This window comes from Vipera ursinii (genome assembly GCF_947247035.1).
Source record: "Vipera ursinii genome assembly, chromosome: 3".
In the NCBI taxonomy this organism is placed as follows: Eukaryota; Metazoa; Chordata; class Lepidosauria; order Squamata; family Viperidae; genus Vipera; species Vipera ursinii.
The window spans coordinates 208,278,586-208,300,699 of record NC_139516.1 but is presented as its reverse complement, the minus strand read 5'-3'; the positions used below and the strand labels follow the sequence as shown (position 1 = coordinate 208,300,699).

General features: G+C 43.4%; 1 protein-coding gene across 7 annotated transcripts in view; it reads left to right on the top strand.

Annotated features, from left to right (window-relative positions):
* PTK2 (protein tyrosine kinase 2) overlaps positions 1-22,114 on the top strand; it is a 268,019-nt gene that overhangs the window by 160,113 nt on the left and 85,792 nt on the right. For 5 of the 7 annotated variants that reach the window (XM_083360048.1, XM_083360046.1, XM_083360047.1 and 2 more), the window contains 5 exons: positions 468-585; positions 4,728-4,758; positions 6,031-6,083; positions 12,633-12,650; positions 21,631-21,687. In XM_083360048.1, coding sequence (XP_083216174.1) covers positions 468-585; positions 4,728-4,758; positions 6,031-6,083; positions 12,633-12,650; positions 21,631-21,687 — 277 coding nt within the window. The remainder of the gene's footprint in view (positions 1-467; positions 586-4,727; positions 4,759-6,030; positions 6,084-12,632; positions 12,651-21,630; positions 21,688-22,114) is intronic. The other 2 variants (XM_083360045.1, XM_083360043.1) reach the window with 1 other exon arrangement.

Sequence of the window (22,114 nt, the reverse complement as noted above, 5' to 3'; positions counted from 1 at the left end):
AAAAGTAGAATCGGTAACTAGTTGGATACATGAAGATTAATTTTGAAACGTGTAGAGTCTGTGGATGCATCCATGCGTAGAAGCCCTCTCCTACACACGGAAGGCTTATTCTGTTCCCTGAGCAAAATTATCATGCTTCTGTTAGAATCGGCGCCAATCTCGGGCGGTCACCCTTTTTACACGTTACATGCTCGTTGGGAGTTCCTCCAGATGGAGAAATTGAAGGCAGAAGAACTGGCGATTTATTTTTTTTTTTCAGCCATCAGAGTACTTTTTTTTTCTTTACTGCCTCTCATTTGTATGCTCTTCTCTGATGTAATAGTTCAGCAGCTGTGCTAAATGTTTGTGTCTGCAATAAGGCCTCTTTGTTCAGCGCACTATTTTTTTCCTCTCTCTCTCTCTCTCTCTCTCTCTCTCTCTCTCTCTCTCTCTCTCTCTCTCTCTCTCTCTCTCTCTCTCTCTCGTAGCCTCTGACAGTGACAGCACCATCCTTAACCATTGCAGAGAACATGGCTGACTTGATAGATGGCTACTGCCGACTGGTCACGGGGGCGACACAGTCTTTTATTATCCGACCCCAGAAAGGTAAGAGGAGACATTTTGTGTAAGACATTTTCGGTGTGGTCATTTTTTGCGATGTCCTATAATTGAGAAAAAATTAGCGACAGCACCTCTGCGTGGGTAACTGATCAGATATATAAGCAGATGAAAGTCAGCAGGTTTCTGGTAACGTGTTTTCAGATCTGCAAATTTTATTAAAAAGATACAGATTTTCCTGAAATACAGCTTGCTTCTTCAGATGCATAACCTAAGCTTGTGGGTTATCTTAAATAAAATTTGATAAGAGTAAAAAAGTGCGACCAGGGTCCTGATCGTTGACTCACATAGCATTTCTCTTACAATATAACTAGATAAAAATACGTAGAATTTCTGCAAGAGACTATATGAAGACAAACTAAAACAGCTATTCCAGTAGTTACGGTAATACCGTAATTCTGTAAATGATAACACTTACGTGTCGTGTTGAATAACCATTGGTGCCCACAGTCCTCTTTTTTTTCTGCCTATGACTTGCCTGTCTCTGTTTAGTTCGTAGTTTTGTTTGGATCCGTAACTGTGTAGGAAATTCTCCTCTTGACACTGACATTAACTGCTCAGATATAATTTTGTTTATGTTTGCCTGTTCATCTCCTCCTCCAGAGAGTTAGTGAAGCTTATCTAGTTCCTCTGTCCCTATCACAGAGACCCAGGGGGAAGGAATTAGGCTGAGACGCATTGATTGCTCCAGATTGCCCATATTTGAAAAGGGATTCTCATTTTAATCCTGTTGTTAGAAATCGAGCCTTGCTAGTATTAAAAAAATTATAGTAGCAGGAATAAAAACTGACACAAACTAATGAAAGAAAAGAATAAAGGTAAAAATAGAAAGTGCAGAAAAATCGGAAAAGAAAGGAAAAGAATAAAGAAAAAGAAAAATATGTAAAGAAATAATAATAATAATAATAATAATAATAATAATAATAATAATAATAATAATAATAATAATAATAATAATAATAATTTTATTTATATACCGCCCTTCTCCCGAAGGACTCAGGGCGGTGACTTTCCCCTTCATCACAATAACTATAAAGAATTTCAGTAACTTATCAGCTTCTTTTAAAATATAAGAAATGGTCCCTCTATCCTCCCCCCACTCCGTATTCCATCTCTTACCTATAAAGAAATCCTTAAAGCCTTGTCACTCAGTCCTGATCATCACAGATAATAACGTGCCTACTTTAGCCTTGTTCAAATAAACCAGCTTTATATTCATTCGACTTTTATCAATCTTGATTTTTAGTCCTTTCAAATAATTCCTAGAACTTGATTTCTTTTCTTTATTTTTTTCTTGGTGCCTGCCACAAAATTCTTCAAAGCTTTTAACAAATCTCTTTTGTAAATCCCATAGAAGAAGAAGCAAAAAGATAGCCATCCTTTGCTTATCTCCCACACTGCTGCCTTGCCGTCATCTAGCGAGGAGCAGTTGTCTAGAGCACTTGTGGGCAATCTCAGCTCTTCTCCTTTATCCGGAGAAGAATTATGAAGATCTAGTTCTACTGATGGGTCTTCATTCTTCCACCGTCACCGGCCCTGCTTTTAACAGAGTCATCTTTACTTCCCCATTTCTTCCCCCAAAGTGAGAAATCCAGCACTTATTAACTATTATACCACAGTGGATAGTGACTTCCACCAGTATATTGTTTACCTTATATAAAACATACTTAGGCTGATGCCTCTTGATTTTATTTTAAATTGTGCCGGATACCTTTTCTACTTTTAAAAAAGGTAAAGGTAAAGGTTCCCCCACACATGCGTGCTAGTCGTTTCCAACTCTAGGGGCCGGTGCTCATCTCTGTTTCAAAGCCGAAGAGCCAGCGCTTGTCCGAGGACGTCTCTGTGGTCATGTGGCCGGCATGACTAGACGCCAAAGGCGCACGGAACGCTGTTACCTTCCTACCGGAGTGGTCCCTATTTTTCTACTTGCATTTTTATGTGCTTTCGAACTGTTAGGTTGGCAGAAGCTGGGACGAGTAACAGGCGCTCACTCTGCTACGCGGCACTCGGGATTTGACCCGCCAAACTGCCGACCATTTGATCGACAAGCTCAGAGTCTTAACCCACTGAGCCACTGCATCCCTTTTTCCAATTTTAGTTCCCCATAATTCTGTGCTGTTGGAGATAGGTTAGTGAAATACAGTTACATGAACCAAGAATGGTGCAATCCTCAGTACCCTGGCAGTGAAATTAAGCTGGAATTTAATATCTGCAGCTGAATTAATCGCTTGGAGACAAACGTTGAAAGTACATTTTTCCTCTGTGATACGTCAGGATTCACATGCCAAACCAAGACATGCTTTATTTTAATGGTCCATTGAACGTTGAATAATATAAAATTACATAAACCACAGCGGCTGAATTCATATTGATTTTTTTTAAAAATCAAATGATGACTTAATCTGATGCATGATTTCCCATTTTACTTGCACTCTTTATTATGTGCAAAACAGATGAGAGAATAAAATAACCACTTTGGGAGATGTGTGGGGAAAAGTTTTCTTCTTGACTCTGGTGTACTAAGTTGTTCCCGAGACAGAACTTGCTAAGGATATCCAATAGCTAGAGGTTCAAATTCTGTTGCGCAGTAAAAGCAGAATGAATAGAAATTATAAGTTTAGAGCAGCGTTTCCCAACCTTAGGAACTTGAAGATGCGTGGACTTCAACTCCCAGAATTCCCCAGCCAGCATAGCTGGCTGGGGAATTCTGGGAGTTGAAGTCCACGCATCTTCAAGTTCCTAAGGTTGGGAAACGCTGGTTTAGAGAACGGAGCAAGAAAACAAAACTTAATTTGCGTACAGTTCCATGCAGAAGAGTTTAAGGCTCACCAGATTTTTCGGATCCCTTGTTGTTGTTAGTTGCGAAGTCGTGTCCGACCCATCGTGACCCCATGGATAACGTTCCTCCAGGCCTTCCTGTCCTCTGCCATCTTCCGGAGTCCATTTAAGCTCACACTTCCTGCTTCAGTGACTCCATCCAGCCACCTCATTCTCTGTCGTCCCCTTCTTCTCTTGCCCTCCACCTTTCCCAGCATGAGGCTCTTCTCCAGTGAGTCCTTCCTTCTCATTAGGTGGCCAAAGTATTTTGAGTTTCAGCTTCAGGATCTGGCCTTCTAAAGAGCAGTTAGGGTTGATCTCCTCTAGGACTGACCGGTTTGATCGCCTTGCAGTCCAAGGGACTCGCAGGAGTCTTCTCCAGCACCAGAGTTCAAAGCCTCAATTCTTTGGCGCTCAGCCTTTCTTATGGTCCAACTTTCACAGCCATACATTGCAACTATACGCACTTTTGTTGACAGGGTGATGTCTCTGCTTTTTAGTGTGCGGTCTAGATTTGCCATGGCTTTCCTCCCCAGGAGCAAGAAAACAAGCAAATACACAGACAAACAAAAACCAGGCATTCACTGCCTCCTTGTCAAAACCGCTCATCGTTCTGATGCTCATATTACGTTATCCTTGAGGAATTTTAGATTGCTTATTGACATATTTACATTGACAACTTTTTTAAAAAAAAAACACATGCGGCAGAATAATAACCTCTAAATATGATGATTTGGATGGGAGGATTAATGGCAGTGTGCATATTTTTGCATTTCAGAAAATTTATTTTGGCTTCCCTGAGACCAAAGAGGTGGCTGTAACTAAAGGAGGCACAATTTGCACTGAATGCTCGCCATTTTTGCCAAGTAGAATAATCTGTTTCTGACGAGGATGCTTTTTGCTAGCTTTTTTCAATATTTTATTTGATTTTTCCCCCCCTTTCTTCCAGTTTATTGTTCCTTTATGTCTTTTCAGAATAGCATTGCAATGTGAGAATGAAATAGGTTGGTGTCTTCAGGGCATAAATTTAAGTCCTTTAGAAAGCCCAAGACTTCTTTTATAAATTTTCATTTTCTGAAAATATAACACGTTTTTGCTCTTTCAGTTTTAAGCCTTAATAAATGGTGCTTAATACGGTACTATATCATTCTTCATAAGAGGTTTTGTGTAAATTATCACAAAACCATAATATTGTAAGGTGGTATTAAATACAACTAGCTTAAGTTAGTGTGTTCTCTTTCTTAAGCAAAATATTTATGTACGTATATTTATTAATATGTGGCAATAAACATATTTTTTTTCTCTTCATTTAGAAGGGGAAAGAGCTTTACCATCCATACCAAAGTAAGTTTGAATGTTTTTGTTGGAAGTTTAAAACCTTAAACTGAATACATTATTATTTTGATTTACACTCTGAAGTCTCCAATTTGTAAGCAGTTGCAAGTGTTGAGCATACATAGTTCAGTGTGAACATGAAGATTTTTGCACCCAGAGAATTTTGCATCCAGACCTTAATTTCTATTGCTAAAAGGATTTTGGTCGCATGGCTTGATGTTGCCTTTTGCTTCGGAACCCAAGAGAACCAGTTTTAGATAACACTAAAAAAATAAAAAAGAAAAGAAAAATGGAAATATAAGAAATGGTTGCAGTTATTATTCCAAATGGATGTGATCCAATTTTTTATATTCTCCATTGTTTTAGGTAAACTCTATGTGGTGTACAGGTAGTCCTCGACTTACAACCACAATGGAACCCAAGATTTCTGTTGCTAAGTGAAGCATTGGTTAAGTGAGTTTTGCCTCATTTTACGACCTTTCTTGCCTCCTTTGCAGTGGTTAAGTTAGTAATGTTGTGAAGGGAACCTGGCCTCTCCGTTGACCTTGCTTATCAGAAGGTTGCAAAAGGGGATCACAGGGTCCCTGGACACCGCATCTGAATTTTAGTCACATGACTAAGGGGATGCTACAACAGTCATAAGTGTGAAAAACGGTCATAGATCTCTTTTTTCAGGGCCATTGTAACTTCCAACTGTCATTAAACGAACTGTTGTAAGTCGAGGATTACCTGTATGGGTCTGTTGCCTACTCATTTTGTCTTCATTTTGCATGGGAAACCAAAATTAGACCTCATTCAATCATCCGAGGACGCCTCTTGCCTCAGTTGTATTGCTGTTGCTAGATGGTAGATAATTAGAAAGAAATTCAGAACGAGAAAAGTTCTTTGTTCATTCCGCTTTTCACAATTGTCATTTTGAACACCTGGGGGAGTTTAAAGCGGGATTTTCAGATGAATTCTTGTCCTTTTGGTTCCGAGATGAATTTAAGATAATAGAGTCATTTTCTTCCCTCCACAAAGTTTAGCTCTGCAGAAGACACAGTGAATCTGGTATATTCTGCAATGGGCAGCCTCTAGATTTTTAATGGTACAGAACAATTTTTCCTCAACTGGGGCAACTTGAAGATACGAGGACTTCAAGTCGCAGGATTCCCCAATCAGCCGTGCTGCGTGGGGAATTCTGGGAGTTGAAGTCCTCATGTTCTTCAGAGTCATCGAAGTTGAGAAATGCGGGTGTTTCAGAACACAGAGCATTTACAGATTTGAACGATTGTGTTACAGGGTTGCCAACAACGAGAAGCAAGGCATACGGTCACATACGGTGTCTGTATCAGGTAGGATATCTGATCGTTATTATTATTATTATTATTATTATTTTAAAAAAAGAGTTTTACTCGCTTCCTGCCAGCGAACCCTAAAGAGAGGAAAAAGATAGAGTGAGGTTTTGTGAGAAATAAATTGCAAGCAAACCTAATTGAAAATTCTTCTAACTGAATTTTGGTATTAAAAAGCCAGTAACGGTATTGCACGCTGATGGTTTTCGTGTGGGTTAATTTCACAATTTGAGGTCTGGGAGCTGTCATCTAGGAGAAATAGCCGTTAAAAAAAATCCAGCTTTAATGTTACAAAAAAAACATTGTATATCTGGTTATGTCGGGCTAGTGATCGGCGACAAAAGATGATAGAGTGTGAAGTAAGGGGTTTAATGCTTCATTGTCTGCCGTTCAGTTGTCTCATCGCTTTGAGTCACAGGATTTAGGATTGTCTCGACATAAAATGTAACATAGGTCTTCATGACGTGAGAAGCTGCCTAGCATCGGTAAAGTAACAGCTCGAAAAGAAATTAATAGTTGCTGTTGTATGCTGTAGTTCTGCAAAGAATGCATGTGTCAGGACCCACTTCAAGACCACATCTTAAAAAAGCAGAACTCTTGGAAACAATTTCTTCCAAGCGGGAACTTTTATTAAGAGTAGGTGATAGCAGGCATAATAGACAGGATCTGAGATTTCCCGCGCAGTGCAGTAGGTTATAGTTTCCCCAAGCAGGACCCCGCCCCGTAGATTGACCGCCCGATGTGGGATAGGCAATCCCCAAATGTTAAGTCCGTTGTGGGAACCGGGGAGATAACATCGGCCTGTCTCCAGCTCATGCAGCGAGGGTCAGCGGCTTCTTCACTACCTTTCTCTGGGAGCGTAGACATAAACCAGGCACTGAGGTTACATTCCTTATTTCCTCCTTTGTTCTCAACTGACAGTTTAAAACACAGAGTTCAGGGAGGGAGATAACAGGGGAAACAGGACACAGATCCCATAAACAAAATAAAGGATTACATCCTAACGAACGGAGGAAGTGAAAGCAATAGCCCTGCAGGCACATTCCCCCCTTCCCCCTCAGAAGCATTGCAAAACCCAGGAGAGGCGGGATGAAATAGAAATGAAATGAAATAAAATAGGAGTGAGTTTTGACAGCATGTGAGGTGCAAGAAGTCAGGAAACAGGATAAGAGTTACTACGGGTTTATTTCATGCTAGCTATCCACAAGAATCTGAACTACTAACGGTCAAGGCAAATTGGCACCAGATAAGAGTCAACGGACTTAGACTTCAAGGGTCTAAGGCTGGACTTAGACCTCTTAACGGGGTGCAGGGACTCCAGGGACTGATGATGCATTTGACCCCATCCTCAGGCTTGGCCTGGGTGTCTCCTACATTACAAGATACTGGACCAATGCTTAGAATCCTAACTTAACAACTAACTAGGAATTACAGGGAATCCTTGACATGGCCAGAATTTGTGCTGCTAATCGAGGACTAGAGGAGATCAACCCTGCCTGCTCTTTAGAAGGCCAGATCCTGAAGCTGAAACTCAAATCCTTTGGCCACCTAATGAGAAGGAAGGACTCACTGGAGAAGAGCCTCATGCTGGGAAAGGTTGAGGGCAAGAGAAGAAGGGGACGACAGAGAATGAGGTGGCTGGATGGAGTCCCTGGAGCAGTAGGCGTGAGCCTAAATGGACTGCAGAAGATGGTAGAGAACAGGAAGGCCTGGAGTAATGTTGTCCATGGGGCCGCGATGGGTCGGACACAACTTCGCAACTAACAACAACAACAATAACAACAACAAGCAAGGCAGTTGTTAAGTGAGACACAGCTGATTTTACGACTTATATTTTGCCACGGTTGTTAAGCAAGTCACTGCAGCGAAGCAAACCTGGCCTCCCCCGTTGACTTAGCTTGTTGGAATCCCTCTGGGAAAGTCATCGGACCCCAAGGATGCTGCAAATCCCGAAGGTGCTTTTTCAAGAGGCAACTGGGCTTCCTCGTTTCTCTTTGAGCTTCTCACCCAAGGAGCTCTGACTGGGCGGTGGGGGTTGGCAGCTGGCCATTTGCCTTCTTTCTAGAGGGCCGTTGAGGCCACTTGGAGGTTCGTCTGGGCCCTCAAGGTCACCTGAGCGGCGCAAACGGGTGCGGAGCCTTCTCGGAGCTGTTGAAAGGACTGGGTTGTGGAGCTGTGCTTTCTGCAGGACGTCTTCAGCCCTGTGCCCCTCCCCTGTTGAACACAGGTGCAGGCTGCCAGGGATGGCTCTGGGCTGTCTGCCTCTCAAACTGAGGTCAAATGGTTGTTCGAACTGTCTGGCCTGGACTGAGGGATTTTAAATTGTAAAGTGTTTTAATTAAATCATATTAAATCATATTAAATTAATTTTAAAATTTTAATTTTATTGTTATTATGAATTGTGGGCTTGTACTAATTTAATTCCATTTTATTCTCTTTTTGTACTGTTTTAACTGCCCTGTGAACCGCCTTGAGTCCTTCAGGAATAGGGCGGTATATAAATTCAACTAATAAATAAATGGTCCCGTTCTTTTCTGGAAATCCATTCACACGCAGAATTCATACCCGTTCATCCTTGAACCATTTGAAGGGCGTCTGTCCCAAAGTGCACAGCTAAATGTCTATGGAGAGTCTCGGCCATCCAGGTCAGGGTTGTCCCAAAGGTGCTTTTTCAAGAGGCGACCGGACTTTCTTGCTTTTCTTTGAAGAAAACACCCATTTGCACCGCTCAGGTGACCCCGGGGACACAGACAAACCTCCCAGTTGCCTCAACGGCTCTCCTGTTGTTGTTAGCTGCGAAGTCGTGTCCGACCCATCGCGGCCCCATGGACAACGTTCCTCCAGGCCTTCCTGTCCTCTACCATCTTCTGGAGTCCCTTTAAGCTCACGCCTACTGCTTCAGTAACTCCATCCAGCCACCTCCTTCTCTGTCGTCCCCTTCTTCTCTTGCCCTCCACCTTTCCCAGCATGAGGCTCTTCTCCAGTGAGTCCTTCCTTCTCATTAGGTGGCCAAAGTATTTGAGTTTTAGCTTCAGGATCTGTCCTTCTAAAGAGCAGACAGGGTTGATCTCCTCTAGGACTGACCGGTTTGATCGCCTTGCAGTCCAAGGGACTCGCAGGAGTCTTCTCCAGCACCAGAGTTCAAAGGCCTCCATTCTTTGGCGCTCAGCCTTTCTTATGGTCCAGCTTTCACTGCCATACATTGCAACTGGGAAGACCATAGCCTTGACTATACGCACTTTTGTTGGCAGGGTGATGTCTCTGCTTTTTAGTGTGCGGTCTAGATTTGCCATGGCTTTCCTCTCCAGGAGCAAGCGCCTTTTAATTTCGGCTCTCTAAAAGAAGGCAAATGACCAGCAAGGAATAGCAGTCCTTCCATTCATTTCCCACCAAACAGTCAGAGCTGAAGAAGCTCCTGGGATGAGAAGCGAAAGGTCTTCCAAAAAAAATAAAAAAAAACCAAGGAGGTCCAGTTGTCCTCTTTTTAAAGAAAGGATCCTTTGGCACCACCTTGACCTGGATGACACGAGAATCTCCAGAGACAGGACGCTGCAACCCTTGTGATGTACATGCCAAGCATCTGAATTTTTGATCACCTGGGAAAGCTGCAGTGGCCATATAAGTGCGAGGACTGGCCATAAGTCAGGTTTTTTCGGTGCCGTTGTAACTTCCGTTACTAAATGAACGGTTGTTAGTTGAGGACAATCTGTACTTTTGTTTCACATCCCCGGGAGTGTGTTGTATGTGTGGCTCACCTCAGAAAAGCCAAGCAGAAGTAAAAGGTGCAACAGATAAACACAAATATTGTACAGATAAACTATTATGCATTACGACTAACGGACTGCCCTCTTAATCTTGTTCTTGCTTGTGTTCACTGCTTGCAGATGTTCTGACAACTGTTGTTCGTTCTTCCCTTTTTGTTTTCTGCTTCTTGACAAAGGACTCGGTCACTGTCAACATAAAGTAAAGAGAGCCAGACACTTTGTCCCTTTTGTCTTGTGTTCCCGTGAATCACCAGCTAAGGGTATTAATTGCCTTGCTCTTTCCTTAGGTTGCCTGATTAGCTCAACGGGCTGCGCTTTATTAACCACGTTCCCTTGAGGCTACAGTAAAATTGCAAATACAATTCTAAGAACCTTAAAAATTAGGTTGCGAAAATTTTGGACCTGCCTGCCTGCCACCTTGTTCAATTTGTTTTTTTTTTTTTTGTTTCCGATTGTTCACTGAGTCCTAGGAAATATTTCCAATTTCTACTGCAAAGGTGGACCCAGATTGTTGGGGGCAATTAAGCTGACTTTGTAATAATGCCGCTTGGGTGCGTGTGTGTGAAAGCCCTAATAAGCAGGCATATACATAGAATGAAGGCTACTGCTAAGCTTGTAAGACGCCCTGAGTCTTCGGAGAAGGGCGGGATATAAATGGAATTAAAATAAAAAATAAAAAAAATAAAAAAAAAACTTTGGTGGTGCTGCTGCAAACCTATGGAATAATTCCTGTGAAGGAAACCCTCCATTTATTTATTTTTTTTACTTAGTAGCCTGCTTGGGCCAATGCATGAACCCCTGGCATGAGCAACAATGGTGTGTCTTAGAGCAGCAGCTATACGCTAATTGTTGCCTACAGATCTAAAAGATATGTAGGCATTATGGTGGGAAGACCGTATCATCTAGTCCAGAGGTATCCAACTTTGGCAGCTTTGAGATCTGTGGACTTCAGCCTGGCGGGCTGGGGGATTCTGGGAATGGAAATCCACAGGACTTGAACAGTTGCTAAGTTTGGACGTCTCTGACCTCATCCACTCAGGCCTATCTGTTTCTATCGACGAAATAAATTCAAGGAAGAAAGCCGAGTACGGTACGGGTGGTCCTCAACTTACAGCCACAACTGAGCCCAACATTTACGTCGCTAAGCGAGACATTTGTTAAGGGAGTTTTTTCCCCACCTTGCTTGCCACAGTTGTTAAAAGTGAATCGCTACAGTGACGAAGTTAGGAACATGGCTGTTAAGTGAATCTGGCTTCCCCATTTGGCTTGGCTGGTCAGAAGGTCGCAAAAGGGGAACACGTGTCACACACGCACGCGTGTGCACGCGCGCGCGCACACACACACACACACGGGATGCTGTGCCGGTTGCCAACTTGACTGAATTTTGATCACGTGACCATGGGGTGCTCGCAGCGGTTGTAAGTGTGAAAAATACGGCGATAAGTCACTTTGTTTTCCCAATGCCTTCGTGACTTCAGTTGGTCACTGAATGAACTGTTGTAAATCGAGGACTACCTTATACTTGTTTGTCCCCCCACTTGGATGCTTTTCTGAAAAGGCCCTGAAACAGGTTTTCTGCCGGCAGGCCTGGGGACCCCCAGTGTGATGCAGAGCCCATAAAGTGGTTTAGGCTGACAGTCATGGCAAAAGTGGGAGGGGGACATTTATTGGTTTCTATATTGGGGTTTTAAGGGACGCGGTGGCTCAGTGGGTTAGGACGCTGAGCTTGTCGATCAGAAGGTCGGCAGTTTGGCGGGTCGAATCCCGAGTGCCGCGTAGCAGAGTGAGCGCCTGTTACTTGTCCCAGCTTCTGCCAACCTAGCAGTTCGAAAGCACGTAAAAATGCAAGTAGAAAAATAGGGACCACTCCAGTGGGAAGGTAACAGCGTTTCGCGCGCCTTTGGCGTCTAGTCATGCCGGCCACATGACCACGGAGACGTCCTCGGACAAGCGCTGGCTCTTCGGCTTTGAAACGGAGATGAGCACCGGCCCCTAGAGTTGGAAACAACTAGCACGCATGTGCGGGGAACCTTTACCTATATTGGGGTTTTATCTCCCTAACCTCCGCAGGATCACACGAGTGAGTCGGGCAGCCGTATAAATTTCCTAGATAAGATAAAAGAATCGTTTGTGGACCTACAACCTCGGGTCCATCCGTAAAAGCTTCAGAAATAAGAAACGTCACCGTGGCATCTCCCCAAAACTCTTTGCGATTTACCTTAAACTGGCTTTTGGGAGGATATATTTTTCTCGTGCGTCTACACGGGGGGGCGGGAAAACCATTTTCAGTAAATGCCCAGTTTCTTTTAAACCACTTTCAGACTTAATTCAATCCCATCTCCCTCTCTAGGGTGGCAATTTTTATTTCATTGACATTTAGTCGAATATCTAAATCATACAGTGGAATGACTTTTGTCGAGGCAGGGGAGAGGCTACAACTGAGAGGAAAACAGCAACAACAACCGCGGCCTAATTTTTCTCTCCGAATTGTACTAAAATTGATGTGTGGACGGCTGCCCGCCCCGCTGTGATTGCTGTGTTGAACTAAACTATTGGATCCCAACCTTAATTATCGCTGCTTTGTCACATTTCCTTGGACCTGGGCATGTATATGACTTGTGTTTTTTTTTATTCTCTTTAGCTTACTTGTGATTTTAATACTGTGTTTTCTCATTTCTCCCCCTCCCCTTTTCTTCCTCCCCCCTCTGTCCCTTCCCCGGCTCTTTACCTTTCCGCTTTCTTCTCCTTTTTTTTTTTTGTTTTGCATGCTACTCCGGACCAACAGATGAAATTAGTGGGGACGGTAATATGTGGTTCCTTTTTATTAACAATTTGTCTGTGACGAATGCGCCGGCTCGCAACCTCCATAACTCATTTGCCACTTTTTGCTGTTTGCAATGAAGCCCAATCGCCCCCAGCCTTACGCTTGGGCAGATTATTCAGAGGTGTCCTGTCATACGATTCCACAACATGGTGCGCGCTGCCTTTAAAAAAAAAAGGGACACGAAGGCCGAGTGGGGAGAGGGAGGCTTTAAACATCTGTCCTAAGTTAATTTTTATAACTTAGTCTTAGGGGTTATAAACTTTTAAGTTAATTTTTATAACTTAGGGTTTTTAAGTTTTTAAACTTTGTTTTCATTTTTTGGGCTACTAATTAATTTAACTCATTTTAATCCTATTTCTATTTCAATTTTTATATTGTCTTTTAACTTTTGCCCTGTAAACCGCCCTGAGTCCTTCGGGAATAGGGCGGTATATAAAACTAATTAAATAAATAAAATAAATAAATAATCACTTCATAAGCCTGTATAGCTACGGATAGTCCTCGACTTACGACCCCGCTTGAGCCCAAGTTTTCGGTGGCTAAGAGTTGTTCAGTGAGTTGTCTCCCCTTTGACGACCTTTCCTGCCCCGGTTGTTAAGTGAATCACTGCAGCTGTTAAGCTAGTAACACAGTTGTTAAGTGAATCTGGCTTCCCCATTGACTTTGCTTGTCAGAAGGTCACAGAAAGGGGATCAGGTGGACGCCTGGACGCTGTGACCATCATAAGTATGAGTCAGTTGCCAAGGGTCCGAATTTTGATCTCTCGTGACTACGATCGTAAACGTGAAAAGTGGTCATGACTCACTTTTTTTCAGCGCCGTTGTAACTTCGAACAGTCACTGAACAGATGGTTGTAACTGCCTTATTGTACTGTGGTAGAGAAAAAAAAAAGAAAAAAAAAGAAATAAGCCAAACTAGAATATTCAAAGCAGGGGGTGTCTAACCTTGAGAATGGCAAATCTTGTGGCCTTCAGCTCCCAGAATTCCACAGCCAGCTATGGCTGTGGAATTCTGGGAGTTGAAGTCCACAGGTCTTAACATTGCCAAGTTTGGACCCCTGTAATCCAGAGGATATAAGGAAGAAATTAAATGCCCAACTGTCAGTACGATTTGGCTCTAGAGCAGGGGTCTTCAAACTTGGCCCTTTTATGACTTGTGGACTTCAACTCCCAGAATTCCTCAGCCAGGCTGAGGAATTCTGGGAGTTGAAGTCCACAAGTCATAAAAGGGCCAAGTTTGAGGTCCCCTGCTCTAGAACATGCCTCTTTCCTCACCCCATTAGTAAGTAAATATCCCGGTTGTTTCTCTTGAGCCTGAATTGAATCATCTCTAGTGATTGTTATTTGTGGCTTGTGGGATTGTCCTGGGCCTTGGCTGGTCTGGCTTAAATTGGGAGGAACGGATTAGGAGTAGTCCTGGAGTTACACCCTTTTGTTCAGCCGCCATTCGAAGTTCTTGCAGAATTGAACGGCCTCCAAAGTTTTTCGGCCGTTGTAAGGCTCCGGCAGTCACCTTATCAAAAATTGGGGTGCGCGGCAGCCTACCTCAGTTACGCCGTCCGAAATACTAGCTGGCAAAAAGCTCTGCGTATCCAGAGGCGAAGATGCTTCCTTAACTCTCGATTTCCTGTCCTGACCCTGATCTGCCTTAACGCTCGGCAATCACGTAGGAAGAGTTTTTAAAGCTTTGGCAATAAAGGTTAAAAATGGCCGTTTGTCTCAAATTTAACAGCATCCTGGGACTCTTCCTTGGTACAAAAGAGCTTTATAGTAGATGGGAAACATTTAAAAAGAGGAACTCAAGAGGGGCTAGATGATGATGATGATGATGATAATAATAATAATAATAATAATAATAATAATAATAATAATAATAATAATAATAATAATAATAATAAAGTTGGAAGGGACCTTGGAGGTCATCTAGTCCAACCCCCTGCTCAGGCAGGAAACCCTATACCATTTCAGACAAATGGTATGAAATTTGTATGAAATGGTATAGGGTTTCCTGCCTGAGCAGGGGGTTGGACTAGATGACCTCCAAGGTCCCTTCCAACTTATTATAATTAAATGGCTGTCCAGTCTCTTCTTAAAAACTTCCAGTGTTGGTGCCTCCTTCCCTCCTCCGATTTATATAGTATTAGCATTTTCTTTAAAAGTCTGAGAGCTTCTTTTTCATCCCTCAAGCGCTCAAGATTGGAACGTTTGCAACTTTTGAAGTGTTGATGCCTGAAGCAAAAAAAAAGTAAAAAAAAAATCAGATTATGAGAAAACCCTCTCTCAAAAGAGCTCAGGATGTCTGGCTTTAAAAACATCTCTTAATCTGTTGAAAATGTCTGCTAAAATGAGTTACAGTATTTTTTTTAAAATTGGTTAAAATTGATTCTGCATCTTCTATGTGTGCCTTTCCACTGAAAAAGGGAAAAAAAAAGAATAATATACTCAATTAGAGGGAGGCTATAAAAAATTAAACCAAATAAATAATCCAACTAGGTAAATGCCTAAACAATTCTTATTCATAGCAAGTACTGTACAGAGATGTTTAATTAAATTAAGTAAAATTTAAATAATTCAAAACTTATAGATACAGAGAGAGAGAGAGAGAGAGAGAGAGAAAGAATTTTTAGTTTGCCAGGAAAAGTATCTCATCATTTAACAATATAATATTCTTACCTGGGAAGCCTATATGCTTTGTATTGTGCAGAATTTTATTGTGCCAGCAATTTTATTTGAGGATTTTCTTGTCAAATACTAGATACAGGTAGTCCTCAACTTATGACTACAGTTGAGGCCAAAATCCCTGTTGCTAAGCGAGACCTTTGTGAAGTGAATTTTGCCCTGTTTTGTGACGTTTCTTGCCACATCAAGTGAATCAATGGAGTTGTTGGTTAATATGGTTTTTGGATTTGACTTCCCCATTGAGTTGGCTTGTCAGAAGGTCTCATGACCCCTGGGACACCGCAACCGTCATAAATATGAGTCAGTTGCTAAGTGTCTGAGTTTTGATCATGTGACCCTGGAGATGCTGCAGCTATTGTGAGTTGAAAAACGTTCATAAGTCCCTTTTTTTTCAGTGCGAACGGTCACTGTTGTAAGTCAAGGACTACCGTTTTAGCCTTCAGGGCCTGGGCCATTGCATTCTGTGCCAATTTATCTTCTGGATCCTCTTCAAGGACAATGTCACGTGAACCACATTACAGCGGTCTGTATGGGAGGTGACCAGGGCGCGAGTGACTGTGAGCAGGGCTTCTTGGCCCAGGAAAGGCCGTAACTACAAGGTGTAACTCTAAAACAGGGGTCTCCAAACTTGGCAGCTTTAAGACTAGTGAACTTCAACTCCCAGAATTCCCCAGCTCCCAGAACTGCCTGGCTGGGGAATTCTGGGGGATGAAGTCCACAGGTTTTAAAGTTATCAACCTTGGAGAACCCCTTCTCTAAATTAAACTTTTATTATAAAAAATAGCCCTTTGAGATATCCAGACTGCCTCTTCCCTGTTGGACTTCCAAAGGATTGTGAAGACCTGGCTTTTTAAGAGGAAGTTTGAGGATGTCAGAGATTAGTCTGTTCTCATCTGATGTCTGTTATGATGGACTTTGGATGGAGGTTTTTAACTTAATATACAAAATGCAAAATAGCAGAGTTGGAAGGGACCTTGGAGGTCATCTAGTCCAACCCCCTGCTCAGGCAGGAAACCCTTTACCATTTCAGACCAATGGCTGTCCGATCTCTTCTTAAAAACTTCCAGTGATGAAGCACACGCAACTTCTGGAGGCAGGTTGTTCCACTGGTTAATTGTTCCTACTGTCAGGAAATTTCTCCTTAGTTCTGGCTTGCGTCTTTCCTTGATTAGTTTCCATACATTCCATATACTGGTGAATGCCAGCCACTATGACTTTTCCTAAACTGAGTGGCATCGAAGCCGAAAGAATGTACGAAACCTGATTTATAAAACTTGGACGAGAAGCGAAACGTCCTTTAAGCAAAAGCCAAGAAGCTCTTGGACAAAGCACCTTCGGGACAGCCATGACCTGGATGACTTGAGGATCTCCACCGAGATTGGATCTATGAAAACTACAGGCCAGCTTCGTTGCAGGCTGCTCTAATTAACGAGCCTCAGCAGAACCTCTTGAAATGAGATTTCAACTCGGGAGAAATTAGGGCAGAAAATGCAATCCTTTGGGGAATAGCGTGAAGGAGTTATGCCCATTTCTATTATAGAAATGAGAGACAATAAGGTTAGCTATCACACACAGAGAAGAAGTTACTAAGGAATGCAATGTACAACTAAAACAATTAACCTTTTCTTGGAGATGACCTAAATTCTGAGGCAAAGCCTCTTGGTTCCCCCCCGCCCCCCCCCACTCTTCCATACTAATCAAGGAGAGAAGCAAGCTAAGAACTAAAGAGAAACTTCCTGACAGTTAGAACAATTAACCAGTGGAACAACCTGCCTCCAGAAGCGGTGAATGCTCCAACACTGGAGGTTTTTAAGAAGAGACTGGACAGCCATTTGGCTGAAATGGTAGAGGGTTTCCTGTCTGAGCAGGGGGTTGGACTAGATGACCTCCAAGGTCCCTTCCAACTTTATTATTATTATTATTATTATTATTATTATTATTATTATTATTATTAGTAGTAGTAGTAGTAGTAGTAGTAGTAGTAGTAGTAGTAGACGTTTATTCATTAAACATGAAACTCAGTCAACTGAGCTTGTAAGCCGCCCTGAGTCTTCGGAGAAGGGCGGGATATAAATGGAATTAAAAAAATAAAAAATAAAAAAAACTGAACACTCAAATTGACTGGCGCTAATGCTTGACACGGGTTGCTGCCAGCATCCTAGGTATCAACCAGGTATTTCTTCAAAATGTAAGATGTTCCGAGTAGCACAGTTTTTTTGTAGCTTTGCTGGAGTTATTGCGGGAAGCTGCAATTTCTTGAAGTATTTTGCAAAGTTTTTGGACATAGCTCCCAGTGCCCCGACAATGATGAGTATCGCTGTCACACGTTTCATCCATAATCGCGCAGTTTCGATGGCCAGGTCGCGGTATTTCGTAATTTTTTCCAGTTCTTTTCCTTCGACTCTGGCATCTCCTGGTACAGCGATATTATTATTATTATTATTATTATTATTATTATTATTATTATTATTATTATTATTATTATTATTATTATTCCTCCTATAATTTAGCAAGGCTGTGGAAGAGACTAATTTCCACTAGTTTTTCCCAGTTCAAGGATAGCAGTTTCTTGTTCTTTTTTCCTTGGAATTCTGCCTTTTTTTAAAACTTTTTAATTCATTAGGTGGGGAAGGCCTGAGGAAATCTTATAAGTGTACAAACAAAATCCTGTTCCCGAGAGGAAGGGCTTATTTAAACTCAAGTGCTGTCAGGGCTTAGATCAGGGGTCGCCAACTGTGGGCCGTGGCCTGCAAGCCAGCGGGCCACGGGACTGGCTGGCCAGCACACAGATATATGTGCATGGACTCATACCCACTTGCGGTAGCGCCGCTGCTATGCAAATGGGGTCCTGCGCAGCGAAAGAAAGGGCATTGGGTAGTGAAAACGGGGCACCGGGCTCCAAAAATGGCGCTGTTAGCAAGTGTCACGTGGGCGCCAGCACCGCCCCATTTGCGTGTGCATGCACGGGCACATGTAAAATGCTTTTCCCTCTGGTCCACCAATTGAGAAGGATTGGAGACCTCTGGCTTAGATGACAAGGAAGAGCCGAAGTGAAACTACAGTTTTGGCTGTTGAGCATATACACTTAAGATTTCTAGCCGGAAGGACAGCTGTGGACATGAAGCTAATCTCTTTGCATAATAAAAGCTAAACCTTGATGAAAATACTGGGGGTGGAGTGAGGATAGAATTAGACAATAATGTTGAAATAGCTAGAATTGGTTAAGAGCAGACTTGTTAATTAACTTCTTAATCAGGAGGTGAGGGAGGATCCCTTGCAGGGTCGTGCCGAGGAATTTAGTCAACATCTGTCGGATAAAATCGCTCGGATTCGGACCGGTTTGGACTCCAACTGGGCAGAGTCAGGCGATCAGGACACGGGCGGTCTTGTCAATGTTACCTGGGAAGAGTTTGATTCTGTGACCCCTGATGAAGTGGACAGGATTATGGGGAGGCTGAGCTCCTCCACATGTTTGTTGGACCCGTGCCCTTCCTGGCTGGTTTATGCAGCTAGGGAGAGGACACGAGGCTGGCTCCAGGCGGTTATATCTGCTTCTTTGAGTGAGGGTTATTTCCCCACCGTCTTGAAGGAGGCGGTGGTGAGACCTCTCCTCAAGAAGCCTGCCTTGGACCCAGCTGTATTGAACAACTTTCGTCCAGTCTCCAACCTTCGCTTTCTTGCGAAGGTTGTTGAGAGTGTGGTGGCGCATCAGCTCCCTCTGGTCCTGGATGAAGCGGATTTTCTGGACCCCTACCAATCGGGTTTCAGGCCCGGGTACAGCACGGAGACGGCATTGGTCGCTCTGGTGAATGATCTCTGGAGGGCTCGGGATAGGGGATATTCCTCTGTCCTAGTCCTATTAGACCTCTCGGCGGCTTTCGATACCATCAACCATGGTATCTTGCTGCGGCGTCTCAGGGGATTGGGAGTGGGAGGCACAGTTCTTCAGTGGTTCTCCTCCTATCTCCTGGGACGCTCGCAGTTGGTGTTGGCAGGGGGGCAGAGATCGGCCCCTAGGTCTCTTGTTTGTGGAGTTCCTCAGGGGTCGGTCCTCTCGCCTCTCCTGTTCAACATCTACATGAAACCGCTGGGTGAGATCATTCGTGGTTTTGGAGTTGGGTATCAATATGCCGATGATACCCAACTTTTCTTTTCGACCCCAAACCACCCCAGTGATGCCCTCGCTGTGATGTCCCGTTGCCTGGAGGCGGTCCGGGTCTGGATTGGGAGGAACAGACTTCAACTCAACCCTGACAAGACTGAGTGGCTGTACATTCCGGCTTCCCGGGACACCTGGGATGTTCCACCTCTTTCTATGGGGGGTGAGCTCTTACCCCCCGTGGATAGGGCTCGCAACTTGGGAGTCCTCCTAGATTCACGGCTTACCCTGGAAGACCATATAGTGGCCGTGACTAGGGGGGCTTTCGCCCAGGTTCGCCTGGTGCGCCAGTTGCAGCCCTATCTGGACCGGGATGCCCTGTGCACGGTCACTCATGCGCTCGTGACCTCTCGCCTTGACTACTGTAATGCTCTCTACATGGGGCTTCCCTTGAAGACCACTCGGAGGCTCCAACTGGTACAGAATGCGGCCGCGAGAGTTGTCTTGGGAGTTTCCCGGTACTCCCATGTTACACCTTTGCTCCGTGAGCTGCATTGGTTACCAGTTGTCTTCCGGGTGAGGTTCAAGGTCTTGGTTATGATCTTTAAGTCCTTACATGGCATGGGTCCGGGTTACCTCAGGGACCACCTGCTGCCGGCGTCAACTCCCCTCCGCCCTGTGCGTTCCCACAGAGAGGGCCTCCTCAGGGTGCCTCCGGTAAGGGAATGCTGACTGGTGGCCCCCAGGGGGAGGGCCTTCTCTGTGGGCGCTCTGGCACTATGGAATCAACTGCCGGTGGAGCTCCGGATGGCATCGGACCTCCGAACCTTCCGTCGCGGCCTGAAGACCCACTTATTCGAATTAGCTGGTCTGGCCTGATGGGGGAATATGGGCTTTTAAAATTGTTGTTTTTATTATTGTATTATTGTTTTTTATTTGGGCATTGGTTTAATCTTATTTTAACTTTTGTATCGTAATTATATATGCCCTGTGAACCGCCCTGAGTCCCTAGGGAGAAGGGCGGTATACAAATTAAATAAAACCTTAAAAACCTTAAACCTTATACGTGGATAACCCTTTCAGTGACTTGATCGATTAGAATGAAGGCTATTGCTAAGCACATTGGTTTGTGCTTAAATTGTAAGCCGCCCTGAGTCTTCGGAGAAGGGCGGGATATAAATGGGATTAAAATAAATAAATAAATAAATAAATAAATAAATAAATAAATAAATTGATATAGCTGCTCGTGACCCTCGGTGGCTAACAGCACGTAACAAAGGAATAAAAGCAGTGTAACACAATTTTAAATACCATAAATTAGCAGCTGAGAAATACGACCAACAGCAGCAATGAATAATCATTCATAACAGTTAATGCAGGGGTCTTCCAACTTGGCCCTTTTATGACTTGTGGACTTCAACTCCCAGAATTCCTCAGCTAGGCACGTGTGCCTGGCTGAGGAATTCTGGAAGTCCACAAGTCATAAAAGGGCCAAGTTGGAAGACCCCTGAGTTAGTGGAATCAAGAAATGGGCTCAGCCACATCATCGGGACCCCAAGGCTTCAAGGCCTTGAGAAAGACCAGTCGTTTCCAGACATGCCTCATCTCTTTTTTTATAAAGAACTTTAAAAAAAACCCCAAATATCACAGACATTGCTATTTTGGGCTCAAATGTTCAGATGTATGTCAAGTTCGGTCTTGTTTGTCCATTGTATTCCACTCTCCCCCTGCAAATTCTCTCATCCGTTGCTTTTTTGTGAATTTCATTTATAACAGAAAATTTGTGTTGATTCTTCCGACGGGATTACTCATGTTTTGACTCCTGCCTGTAAACAGGGGAACTGTCTCCTGATCATAAAGATGCATTCAGTTTGCCTCTAGTCCCTGGAAAAACAGCTCTTGGTTACGTAATGTAGGTGGGAATGAGGTCATCTTCATGTCCCTGTGTTAACCTCGTCTGGGGAGATTTAATCACGATGGGAGATGGAGATGTGTATGGGGAGGTGAAAAGCTTGCAGAATTTGGGTTTTGGATAGAAAAGCAGTCTCTGTGTGTGTGTGTGGGTAGGTGGGTCTGTGTGTGTGCACGCACACACACACACACAGTCCCCCCCCTCCAGTCTTTTTATTCTGTTTGTTATTATGGTCATGTCCTTCAGATTCTCCCAATTATTTCATTTCAGAAACAGATGACTATGCAGAGATCATAGATGAAGAAGACACGTATACCATGCCTTCGAGTAAGTCTTCCTTTTCCACTCTGGACCTTGATGGAGTCAATAAACATAGTTGTAGAGCTGTTTCATCAGCAAATATTTGGGAGGTATCATTTTGGACCTAGACATTGAAAGCAAAAGGTTTAAGTGTACTTGAATCCCCACTGGGGATTATTATTTATTTTTTGAAATAGTAAACATAGAAACACACATAAAACAGTTGAGAGAGGCCAATTTGGGATTCTTGTCCAGGTGGGAAACTGCTAGTTATTCGGTGTTTCAGTTCAGGCACTACGCTGTGTCTTACTCACAAGAACCGTAAGGATTACAAGTGCTTTCCCTCCAGGATCTTACACTTCGGTGCATTAAGAAAAGGAAAAGGCAGGAAAATTCCACCTTCATTCTCAATGTTTTCCTATATCTAAACCTGTTTAGAGTGTGGTTTATGTTG